General features: G+C 44.5%; 1 protein-coding gene across 2 annotated transcripts in view; it reads left to right on the top strand.

Annotated features, from left to right (window-relative positions):
* The window catches only part of uimc1 (ubiquitin interaction motif containing 1), a 53,536-nt gene continuing 40,328 nt past the window's right edge, over positions 1-13,208 (top strand). Inside the window, exon 1 of one of the 2 annotated variants that reach the window (XM_087995462.1) lies at positions 1-55. In XM_087995462.1, coding sequence (XP_087851588.1) covers positions 23-55 — 33 coding nt within the window. In that variant the 5' untranslated portion in view covers positions 1-22. The remainder of the gene's footprint in view (positions 56-13,208) is intronic. The other variant, XM_043703909.2, reaches the window with a different exon arrangement.

Genomic DNA, 13,208 nt, shown 5'->3' with positions numbered 1-13,208 from the left:
TGATGCAGTTTCCGGCGAGCTGATGGGGCGGTTGAGAGGGTCTCGAGCTCCGCAGGTTAGTCATTAACCACCGAATAATATCTAATTAAACCTGCAATTACCACATAGTGTAATCTATTAGTAACTACCTAATAGTGTATATTATCAGTAACTACGGAGTAATGTAACGTTATATTAGTAACTTGCAGATATTATATCATAAACTGTTAAGTGCTATAAGTGTTATATGAATAGCTATCAGGTAAGGTTATATTTCCCCATTAACTCTAATATTGTAATATTCCTCCAGTAAATACAATGTCAAGTCATAGAGATGTACAGCACGGAAACAGACTCTTTGGTCCAACTCGTCCATGCTGACCAGGTGTCCTGCATTTGCCAGCACTTGGCCCATATCCCTCTTAACCCTTCCTGTTCATATACCCATCCAGATGCCTCTTAAATGCTGTAATTGTACCAGCCTCCACCACCTCTCTGGCAACTCATTCCATACAGGCACCATCCTCTGCATGAAAACATTGCCCCTTAAGTCGCTTTTATCTTCTTCCCCTCTCACCCTGAACCTAAGTCCTCTAGTTCTGGACTCCCCCGCCCCAGGGAAAAGACCTTAGCACTTCACCCTATCCATGCTCCTCTATAAGATCACCCCTCAGCCCCTGACACTCCATGGAAAACAGCCCCAGCTTCCTTATAGCTCAAACCCTCCAATCCTGGCAATATCCGAGTAAATCTTTTCTGAACCCTCTCAAGTTTTGCATTGTCCTTCTTTGGGCAGACAGAGCAGAATTGCATGCAGTATTCTGAAAGTGGCTAACCAATGTCCTGTACAGCTGCAACATGACCTTCCAACTCCTACGTTCAATGCACTGACCAAATGTCTCCTTCACTATTCTCTACTTGCGACTCTACTTTCAAGGAACTGTGAACCTGCACTCCAAGATCTCTGTGTTCAGCAAGGCTCGCAAGGACCATTAAGTGTTTAAGTCCTGCCTTGATTTGTCTTTCCAAAGTGCAGCAACTCACATTTATCTAAATTAAACTCCATCTATCACTCATTGGCCCATCTGATCAAAATCCTGTTTTACTCTGAGGTAATCTTGGCTGTCGACTTCTAAATATGTAATATTTGACCAGTAAGTACAAAATAATGTAATATTCCACCAATATCCATTCTATAATATAATATTCTTCCTTTAACTATCACACTGATTATTCTGTTGCATAACGCATAACAGTTGAGAGTTCATACTGTGGAATTCCTTTCCCAAACCTTGTACTTCAGAAATCAGGAGAGCAAAAAGGGACATGAAATAGCCTTGGCAAATAGGGTTATGGAGAATCCAAAGAGATTCTACGAATACGTTGAAGGGAAAAATAATAAATTGAGAGAGAATAGGGACTCTTAAAGATCAACAAGGCTATCTATGTGTGGAACCACAGAAGATGGGTAAGGTACTAAACAAGTATTTCCTTTCAGTGGAGAAGGATGTGGAAGCTAGAGGACTTGGAGAAATAAATAGTGATGTCTTGAAAAATGTCCACATTACAGAGGAGGTGGTTCTGGATGCCTTAAAATGCAGAAAGGTGGATAGATACCTGGGACCTGCTCAGGTGTATCCTAGAATTTTGTGGGAAGCTAGGGAAATTATTGCTGGGCCGCTTGCTGAGCTATTTGTATCATTGATAGCCATTAGTAAGGTGCCAGAAGACTGGAGGTTGGCTCATGTGGTGCCATTGTTTAAGAAAGGTGTCTGGCATCTGCATCTCGTTGGGTCCCGGGGCACATATGTGAGATTCCGGGTCCAGTTCCTTCAGGATCTTCTTGGTGCCCTTTAGCATCTTTCTAGGGGCATGTCCCCAGGGCTGGAGGGGCTAACCGTGGAGTTCTTCAGGAAGTTCTGGAACATCCTTGGAGAGCAACTGTGGGAGTCATGAAGGAATGCGTCGCAACTGGGGAAGGTAGTGGCCTAGTGATATTACTGCTGGACAGTTAATTTAAAGTCTGTTCTGGGTAGCTGGGTTCGAATCCTGCCAAAGCAGGTGGTGGAATTTGAATTCAATAAATATCTGGAATTAAGAGTCTAATGATGACCATGAAACCATTGTCAATTGGGGCAAAACACATCTAGTTCACTAATGTCCTTATCTGGTCTGGTATATGTGTGACTTCAGACCACAAAGCAATGCGGTTGACTCTTAGCTGCCCTCTGGGTGGTTAGAGATGGTCAAAAAATGCTGGCCTAACTAGTGGCGCCCTCATCTTCTGAATGAAAAATAATGGCGAGATGCCCCTTTCTTGGCGCAGGGCCAACATTACTCTTTTGCCTAAGAAGAGGAATCTTAGTTTGTTTCAGAATTGGTGTCCACTCTCCCTCCTCAGCATGGAGTATAAAATGTTTGCCAGGTCAGTTTCCACTCCAGATCCGTCCTACGCCATCCCAGGCTGGAGCACCCATGACAACATCCACCTGATCTGGGACATGATCCATTATTCCTAGATAGCTGGGAATTTCAATCAAATCAGGGGCTCAAAGCATTCAATCAATTTGTTTTAAAGTTACAAGATTGATCATTTTAAAAAGGACATAATGTTGTACAATTTCAATGTAAAAACAAAATCTGGCCCATTACGTAACCCACAAAACACATTGAATTGAGATCCTGATTCATACAAGGCAAAACAGCTACTTAAAAGGATTTTCCGAACCAGTATTTTAGCAAACCAACATTTTTTAACATCAAACACTCTCAGCATGGCACAATTTACATTGAAACGTTCCTCCTTCAACCCAAGTACGAATACAACCTTAATTTCAGTGTTTCTCGCCTTCGTTTCATTTTTTTTCATCCTCTCACTGAAACCACACTTTCTAAAGCCCTCGCAGTGGACCACATGGTGCCGCAATCCAAGCCACACACTTCCTCCAGGACAAACACTTGCAGAGCCTCATATTTCACCACTAGGGGATTTTAACCCTTTCTCACTTTACTCCTCAAGGGGACTTGAACCTCACTTAAACACAGAAAGCTCAAACCCTAAATAAACACAGAAAACTCAATTTCTAATTAAACACAAAAAGCTTGAACCCGAATTAAACACCGAAACCTCTAAGCTCGCTTAAACACAAAGCTCGAACCTCAAACATAAAAGGCTCGAACAGCACAGTGCAGAGAATTTGAGCTACCAGTCAACCCACCCAGAAGACCCAAACCCTAGTACCGTGCAGAGGACTTGAACCTCAGTCACCACCCCCCCAACCAATGCAGCACAGAGGACTCAAACCTTGGCCTGCCAATGCGCTTGCCAAACTGTCTCTCTCAACTTAGCTAACTACCATTCGAGGAATCTGTAGAATAGATAGCGTTGAATGAGGTGACCGTCTCCGGCACACAAGAATATCGAGAGGGACCAAGGTTTAAAATCTTCCCTTGTGGGCCCATCCATCTCGAGACACCAATGTTCTGGGCGATCGCTGACACTGTCTGATCATAACTATCCATTTGGATCCTGCCGACTTTTTTTTTCACAAAACCCAGAACTTAACTTTGCCTGCTTGCTTATACCCTATACACATTTTCACTGAGAGCCCTGATTACAGAGCTGACCAGCCTGGGCTGCACTGGATGGCAGACTGGATTAGGCCGGTACAGTTAATTGCAAGGGCTTCAGTCCACCTCTGGTTCAGGACCAATGTGCCTGATAGACAAGGCACTCGGCCTTAATACCTTGCGTGTGCCTGAAGCGACACAGGCAGACTGAGGGCTTCTGGATGAACTGATCCCTATTTGTCTAGAACTCGACTTTGGCCCCACGCTGCGGATTCTCCCTTGTCACCTGGTGCCCCACAATCTGAACCGTCCCAGGGATATCCTCCCAGTGCCCTTTTTGAATGGTGCGGAGGCGTTAAATGTACGGTTGATGCAGTGCATACTCCACAATCGCACCTTCACCTGCCACCCAGATATACTGTGGTGTGACATTTTGCCCTCTGGCAGCAGAGATCCCCGGGGGAAGCACTCTCTCACATTGGAGATCTTGGTTGGAGAGTGCTGCCTGTGGTGGTCCTTAGCAACTGGTGACTAAGCAAATTTTGTGTGTGCAAGACCATTGCTGGTTTCAGTGAATCTGAGGATGTGGTCTTCCACTTGTACATCAAGTGTGTTGGTCTGCAGGCCCTTTTTAAGTTTTTGAAGGGGCAGCTGTTAAAAGTTTGTTTGCACTTCAGCCCACACTCCTGATGTATAGGCACCCAGTACGGAGAAGGGTGGACAAGCCTACATGCCTTAGAACATAGAACATTACAGTGCAGTACAGGCCGTTCAGCCCTTGACGTTGCACCGACCTGTGATATTACTCTGCCCATCTAACCTACACCATTCCTTATTATCCACATCTATGTCCAATGCCCTTAATGTTGGTGAGTCCTTTACTATTGCAGGCCGATCATTCCACGCCCCTACTGCTCTGAGTAAAGAAACTATCCCTGATATCTGTCCTAAATCTGTCACCTTCTCATGACTTTGCTCCTGGGCCTGGCCAAGAGGGCCATTAACAGGTTCAGGCAGCAGTCTGAAAAGGGGCTCATTGTTCCTCACTGTCTCTCCCTATTTTACAGTTTTTTTTAGATTAGATTACTTACAGTATGGAAACAGGCCCTTCAGCCCAACAAGCCCACACCGCCCCGCCGAAGCGCAACCCACCCATACCCCTACATTTACCCCTTACCTAACACTACGGGCAATTTAGCATGGCCAATTCAGCTTACCTGCACATCTTTTGGACTGTGGGAGGAAACCGGAGCACCCGGAGGAAACCCACGCAGACACGGGGAGAACGTGCAAACTCCACACAGTCAGTTGCCTGAGGCGGGAATTGAACCCGGGTCTCTGGCGCTGTGAGGCAGCAGTGCTAACCACTGTGCCACCGTGCCACCCACCAGTTATTGCTGTCCCTGGGGAGAGGGAGCATGCGGTCCTCACTGGCAGGTCTCAACCGCTGGCGTAGCAGGGGTTGGAGTTCTTTATCAACCTATATAATATTCTGATTTAGTTAATCGTTTGTGTTTAGCCTTTTGAGTTTGTGTTTAGACAATAAACAATAGGTGCAGGAGTAGGCCATTCTGCCCTTCGAGCCTGCACCACCATTCAATAATGATCATGGCTGATCATCCTTAATCAGTGTCCTGTTCCTGCTTTATCTCCATAACCCTTGATTCCACAATCCTTGAGAGCTCTATCCAACTCTTTCTTAAATGAATCCAGAGACTGGGCCTCCACTGCCCTCTGGGGCAGAGCATTCCACACAGCCACCACTCTCTGGGTGAAGAAGTTTCTCCTCATCTCTGTCCTAAATGGTCTACCCCGTATTTTTAAGCTGTGTCCTCTGGTTCGGAACTCACCCATCAGCGGAAACATGTTTCCTGCCTCCAGAGTGTCCAATCCTTTAATAATCTTATATGTCTTAATCAGATCCCCTCTCAGTCTTCTAAATTCAAGGGTATACAAGCCCAGTCGCTCCAGTCGTTCAGCGTAAGGTAATCCCGCCATTCCAGGAATTGACCTTGTGAACCTACGCTGCACTCCCTCAATAGCCAGAATGTCTTTCCTCAAATTTGGAGACCAGAACTGCACCCAGTACTCCAGGTGTGGTCTCACCAGGGCCCTGTACAGCTGCAGAAGAACTCCTTTGCTTCTATACTCAATCCCTCTTGTTATGAAGGCCAGCATGCTATTAGCCTCCTTCACTACCTGCTGTACCTGCATGCTTACCTTCATTGACTGGTGTACAAGGACACCCAGATCTCTGTACTGCCCCTTTACCTAAATTGATTCCATTTAGGTAGTAATCTGCCTTCCTGTTCTTGCCACCAAAGTGGATAACCATACATTTATCCACATTAAACTGCAATTTGTTTTCAGTTTGGTGCCCTGGGAAGAGGGCTATTTTATTTTCCCATTGTTTCTATTTTGGACCCCTTAGAAGAGCCAAGGGGCTTAGCCCGTACTGTCCCTGTCTCAGATGTGCTTGGTGGGGATCAGTGAGGGGAGTTTTATTTTCAGTTGAAATAAGCAGTGAAACTTCCTCTGGATTTTAAACCATTTTGTCTCTATCCCAGGAGTGTTCAATAGGGACGGAGGGGAGAGGGTTTATTTATTTACAAGGGGGCTGAGAGATAAATGGGAGGGTGGTGGTGGTGGGGGGGGATGGCACGGGGCGGAAGGTAGCTGAGAATATAGGTACATGACGGTGGGGAGAAGGTGATAGGTCAGAGAAGAGGGGGAGCAGATGGGGGGGGAGGGTGAGGGGAGTAGGAAGATGAATAGATAGGACAGTTCAAAAGGGCGGTGCCGAGTTGGAAGTTTGTATCTGGGATAAGGTGAGGGGGAGGGGAAATGAGGAAATTGGTGAAATCCACAATGAGCCCATGTGGTCGAAGGGTTCCAAGGCAGCAGATGAGGTGTTCTTCCGCCAAGTGTCAGATGGTTAGGATTTGGCGGTGGAGAAAGACCAGCACTTGCATGTTCTTGGTGGAGTGGGAAGGGTGTTAGTGTTCGGCCATAGGGTGGTGGGGTTGTTTAGTGTGTGTCCCAGAGATGTTCTGTGAAACATTCTGCAAGTTGGCGTCCTGTCTCCCCAATGTAGTGGAGACCACATTGGAGCAACGGACACAGTAGATGATGTGTGTTGAAGTACAGGTAAATCTTTGTGGAACGTGTGAGGACAGAGTAAAGGGAAAGCCATTTCTTTGGTTGGTAATTGATTTTTATTTTTCCCTAGTGAAATAGGATCTTTATTTTTGCTTAACAAAGTCAAGGCCGCTTTATTTTCTGTTTTGAAAGAGCAGAGTGAGCTTTGCTCTGTGTTTCACCCAGTGCTGTCCCTGTCGCGGGAGTGTCTGTTGGGGGGAATCTTCGCTTTTTTTATATTTGCACTTATTGTTTAAAAGAGTGGAGGCTTGTTTTTCGGACTGAAGGTCTGTGACTAGCAGTGTGCTACAAGGATCAGTGCTGGATCCACTGCTTTTTTATATTTATGTAAATAATTCAGGTGTGAATATAGGTGGAATGGTTAGTAAGTTTGCAAATGACACTAAAATTGATGAAGGTTATTTCGGAGTAAAATGGGATCTTGATCAGATGGGCCAATAGCCTGAGGAGTGGCCAATTGAGTTTAATTTTGATAAATGTGAGGTGCTGCATTTTGGTGTGGCAAACCAGGGCAGGACTTGTACGGTTAATGGTACTATCCTGGGGAGTGTTGCTGAACAAAAAGACCTTGGGGTGCAGGTTCATAGTTCCTTGAAAATTAAGTCTCAGGTTGACAGGGTAGTGAAGAAGGTGTTCAATGTGCTTGCCTTTATTGGTCAGAGCATTGAGTATAGGAGTTGGGTGGTCATGTTGTGTCGATTCAGCACATTGATTTGGCCACTTTTGGAATATTGCATTGAATTCTGGTCTCCTTGCTATAGGAAGGATGTTGTTAAACTTCAACGGGTTCAGAAATTTTACAAGGATGTTGCCGGGGTTGGAGGGTTTGAGCTGAATAGACTGAGGCTATTTTCCTTAGAGCATCGGAGGCTGAGGTTATATATAATCTTATAGAAATTATATAACCTTTTTAAAGAGGTTTATAAAACCATGAGAGTCACGGATAGGGTGGGGAGTCCAAAACTAGAGGACATAGGTTTAAGGTGAGAGGGGATAGATTTAAAAGGGAACTAAGGGGCTACATTTTCACACAAAAGGTGGTGTGTGCATGGAATGAGCTCCAATTGGTGGAAGCTGGCACAATTACAACATTCAAAAGGCATCTGGATGGGTGTATGAATAGGAAGCATTTAGAGGGACTTGGGTCAAATGCTGGCAAATGGAACCAGATTAATTTAGGATATCTGGTTGGCATGGACGAGTTGGACCAAAGGATCTATTTCCGTGCCGTACAAATCTGACTCTATAAGAAGGGAGGCAGTGGCATTGTGGTTTTGTCATAGACTGGTAAATTGTATCCCAAACCTAATTCAGATCTCACCTTGATGAATTTGTGTTCATTGAAACAAAATCTGGAATCTAAAGAGCGCCTAGTTTAATGGTCATGATTTGGTGATGCCGGTGTTGGACTGGGGTATACAAAGTTAAAAATCCCACAACACTAGGTTTAATTGGAAGCACATTAGCTTTCGGAGCTGAAGAACCAGGGCTCCGAAAGCTAGTGTGCTTCCAATTAAACCTGTTTGTGAGCGTGAGAGCATGCGTGTGAGTGTGTGTGTGAGCGAGTGTGAAGGAGTATATGCCTGTAAGAGAGTCCATGTTTGTGTGTGTATGAGAGAGAGTCTGTGTGAGAGTGTATATATAGTGTGGTGAGGTCACCTGTAGTGTGACATGAACTCAAGATCCCAGTTGACGCCATTCTCGTGGGTACTGAACATGGCTATCAGCCTCTGTTTGGAAACTCTGCATTGCTTTGTGTCCTGAAGTTCGCCTGAGAGGACGTTTACCCGAAGATCTGAGGCTGAATGTCCTTGGCCGCTGAAGTATTCCCTCACTGGAAGGGAGTATCTCTGTCTTACGATTGTTGCACGGTGTTCATTCATCCATTGTTGTAGTGTCTGTTTGGTTTTGCCAATATACCATGTCTTGGGGCATCCTTGCCTACAGAGTAGGAGATCGGCAATGTTGGCAAAGTCACATGAGTACCTGCAACCAAGTGCATGTGTCATGGCAACCACTGCAAGACATGTCAAAGCATAGACCATTACATGTGGGGACAGCACCCAGCACGTACACAGCAGGTACTCAACCAAAATTGCATATCTTATATGCTGCAGGCAGGGATGTCCAGAGGCACGGTATATTGGTGAAACCAAGCAGACACTATGACAACGGATGAATGGACACCATGCAACAATCACCAGACAGGGATGTGTGGGAACACTTCAGTGGTCAAGTGGGTACATGTCCTCCAAGGCGGACTTTGGACAGGCAACAACGCAGAGTTGCCGATCCCATGTTCAGTATCCATGAGTAGGGCCTCAACTGGCATCTTGGGTTCATGTCACATTATAGGTGATTCTACCACACTATGCACGCATACACACACACTCAAACACACACACACTCACATAGACCTTCCCCCCTCTCATACACACACACTTATACTCTCACAGGCTTATAATCCCTCGCACTTGCGTACATGCGCTCTTTCTCTCTCTCTCTCAAACACTCTCTTTCTCTTTCTCTAACCCCTCTTCTCCCCCTCTCTCAAGCACACACGCACATGCAAACACCACCACCCATATACCTACATACTCTCCCTCTCAAACTCTCTCTCTCTTTTTCTCTCTCTCTCTCTTTCTCTCCCTCTCACATACACACAAGCACACACACATACATGTACACAAATCTATGGGGTGAATTTGCAGATTTGTATTTGCAGATCCATTCTATTTTGTTCAAAAAGCACACAATCTGAAGGCAGTCAGTCCATGTGGCATTTTATAAATTCCTTCTTTGGAAATAAAGTAGGACACTCCTACACACACACACACACACACACACACTCCTGTACATAGACATGTGCGCACACACGTACGTTTGTGGGGTGAATTTGTACTTGCAGAGTTACATTGTACTTCGCTCAAAAACTGCATGAACCCATGTAAGACTCTGTTAACTCACTTTTTAGATTAGACTCAGTCTAAACATTATGGCATAGACAAGGAACACAGGGGGCTAACACCTTCAAAATCTTAACATCTTGTCTGGCTGACACCAATTGTTGCAGTTAACCTGAGAATGTAACTTCTAAAAAAAAAGTTTGTGATTTACTCATGAAAGAAGTGAAACTATCATGGTCATTCTAACAGATGAGAGACTCAACAAACAATCAAGGTATTTTTCAATGTATAATTTCAGTTACATCACACTGTAAACTTTTGCTATAAATTCTGTGTCTTACAATTGTGTCCTTCACAACCACCTGATGAAGGAGCAGCGCTCCGAAAGTTAGTGCTTCCAATTAAACCTGTTGGACTGTGACCCGGTGGAGTGTGATTTTTTTTTTTGACTTTGTCCACTGCAGTCCAACCACCAGCACCTCCACATCTCAGAGTACAACAGGATCTTGATCAGATGGGCCAATCAGCCAAGGATTGACAGATGGAGTTTGTTAGACAGATGTGAACTATTGCAGTTTTGTATGTCAAACCAGGGCAGGGCGTGTACAAATAATGGTAGTGTCTGGGCAATGTTGATGAACAAAGAGACCTTGGAGTTAAAGTTCATAGTTCCTTGAAGGTGTAGTCACAGATTGACAGTGTAGTGAAGAAGGTGTCTGGTATGCTTGCTTTCATTGGTCAGTGCATTAAGTTTAGGAGTTGGAGTGTCATATTACAGCTGTGCAGGTCATTGGTTAGGCCACTTTTAGAATAGTGCAATCAATTCTGGTCTCCCCGCTATGTTAAAGATGTGATACTTGAAAGGGTTCAAAGATGATTTCCAAGAGTATTGCTGGGGTTGGAGGGTTTGAGTTATAGGGAGAGTTTTTTCCCTCTGGAGCTTGAGAGGCTGAGGGGCTGACCTTATAGAGGTTTCGAAAATTATGAGGGGCATGGGTAGGATGAATAGCCACAGTCTTTTTCACAGGGTAGGGAGTCCAAAAATAGAAGGCATAGGTTTACGGTGAGAGGGGAAAGATTTAAAAGGGACCTGGAAGGGCAGTATTTTCATGCAGAGTGTGATGCATGTTTCGAATGAGCTGCCAGAAGACAAGATGAAAGCGGGTATAATTGCAGCCTTAAAAGGCATGTTCATGAGTACATGTATCAGAAGGGTTTAAGAGATCAAATGCTAGCAAATGGGACAAATCAGTTTGGATACATGGTCGGTATGGTTGAGTTGGACTGAAGGGTGGTTTTCAATGCTGTATAACTCTGTGACATGTGACTCCAGATGTGCAGCAATGTAGTTGACATACAATTGAGATTCAAAGGGCAATTATATCAAAATATCCACAAAACCTAAATCAAAGAATGGAACTAGACAGACTACCTGGCATCACCGAGATGGAAACTGAAACGGTCAGCCAACCCAGTTGACTCTGCAACTAAAGATTGTTACCAACTAAAGTTGGGAGAGCTGTCCAACTGACAAGTCAAGTAACAGCCTGACAGTCATACTCACAGAATTTTACCTTGTAGAATTTTACCGTGCCAGACAATACTTACACTATTCTTGTTCAGTCCCATTGGGAAGACAGGCCCACCAAAACTCGTGGCACAGTGGTAGACAGTCAGATTGGGTTTGCACTGGGAGTCCTTAACATTAACTTTGGACCCTATGAACTCTCATGGCATCAGGTCAGTTAAAGGTAAGAAAACCTACTGGAGAATTGTACTTTATGGAAAAGGCCCTTCGGCACCTCAAATCTGTATTGCCAAAATTACACTGCTACCTACATGAGGCAACATAGCTTTGAATGTTATGACATTTTAAGTGCTCATCCACGTATTTTTTAAAGAATGAAAGATTTCCCTCCCAGGTAGCGTATTCCAGTCTCCCACCATTTCACTATCTCTGGGCAAAAAGGTTTTTCATCAAAAGCCCCTGCTTTTCATTTTAAAAATATTCCTCCTGTTATTGACCCTTCTACTAAGGGGCGCAGCTGCTTTTTATTCACACTGTCTCCTCAATCTTAAGATTACACGTCTTTTTGGTCTCCTCCTTATAGCTGAAATGCTCCATCGCCGGTAACAACATCCTAGTTAATTTTCTTTGCACCAACTCCAGTCAATTGCATCCTTCCTATCAACCAGAATTGAACACAGTATTCCAGCTGTGGCCTAACCAAAGTTCAACAAAACTTCCCTGCTCTAGTAATTTGTGTCATGACTGATAAAGGCAAGAAATCCAAATGCTGCCTTAACTACCCTATTATAACCAGTCCTGTTTCCTTCAGGCATCTGTGGACAAGATCCCTCTGTTCATTTGAGATTCTTAGTGTCTTGCCATTCATTGAGTGCTCTCTTGTTCCTTCTTCCCAAGTACATTCCCTCATTTATCAGGGTTAAATTACATTTGCTACTGATTTGCTCATCTGACTAATCCATTTATTAGCTGCCTCCTGTTGTCAATCACCCAGCTAATCTTTGGGGCATCCACATACTTAATTATAAACCCCTGAGAAAAAGAACAGGATAGGAAACAACCCAAGAAAGCCCAAATACATAAATAGAAAGCAGGCTATGCCACCAGTGCTTCATCCAGAGGCTCACTGAAGATGCTACCTAGTATGGTGATGAAACATCTGAAAACCAACCTTCCAGCTCAGCGAGCAAACCTACATTCAGACCCCCTACATTCTCATCTACACCATTTATGAATATCACAAGCAATAAGCACCCAACACTGATCCACTAGACTCTAGTTAGACAAATAACCATCCACCACAACCATCTGTCTCCTGTCACTATGCCAATTTTGGTTACATCTTGCCATGTTCACCTGAATCCTTTAGGCTTTTTACCTTGTTTATCATTTGTCCAAATTGGACATTGTCAAAGGCCTAATCAAACCAATATAAACTACATCATCTGTCCTATACTCATTCAAATGCTTAGTCACCTTTGAATTCTTCCACCAGATTTATTAGGTATGACTTCCCTCAGACAAAGCCATGCTGATTATCCCTGGTCAAGCGGCACGGTGGCACAGTGGTTAGCACTGCTGCCTCACAGCGCCAGAGACCCGGGTTCAATTCCCGCCTCAGGCGACTGACTGTCTGGAGTTTGCACGTTCTCCCCGTGTCTGCGTGGGTTTCCTCCGGGTGCTCCGGTTTCCTCCCACCATCCAAAGATGTGCAGGGTTAGGTGAATTGGCCATACTAAATTGCCCGTAGTGTTAGGTAAGGGGTAAATGTAGGGGTATGGGTGGGTTTCGCTTCGACGGGTCGGTGTGGACTTGTTGGGCCGAAGGGCCTGTTTCCACACTGTAATCTAATCTAATCTAATCTAATCTAAGCCTTTACTTTCTAAATGGAGCTTATATTTTCTCTTTCAGTATTTTCTCCAATAGTTTCTCTACCACTGAGATGATTTAAATATTTGTGTCAGGACCCTTCCTTATCTTCCACAGCACCTGGAATACAACTCATATGGAGATGCGGATTTGTCCACTTTTAAATCTGCTGAACCTCCTCACTTCTTAATCTGCTT

The sequence above is a fragment of the Chiloscyllium plagiosum genome, unplaced genomic scaffold (assembly GCF_037043375.1).
Source record: "Chiloscyllium plagiosum isolate Xiang-an unplaced genomic scaffold, Cpla_swu_hap1 HiC_scaffold_16, whole genome shotgun sequence".
Taxonomy (NCBI): Eukaryota; Metazoa; Chordata; class Chondrichthyes; order Orectolobiformes; family Hemiscylliidae; genus Chiloscyllium; species Chiloscyllium plagiosum.
This window is presented reverse-complemented; position numbering and strand designations above follow the sequence as displayed.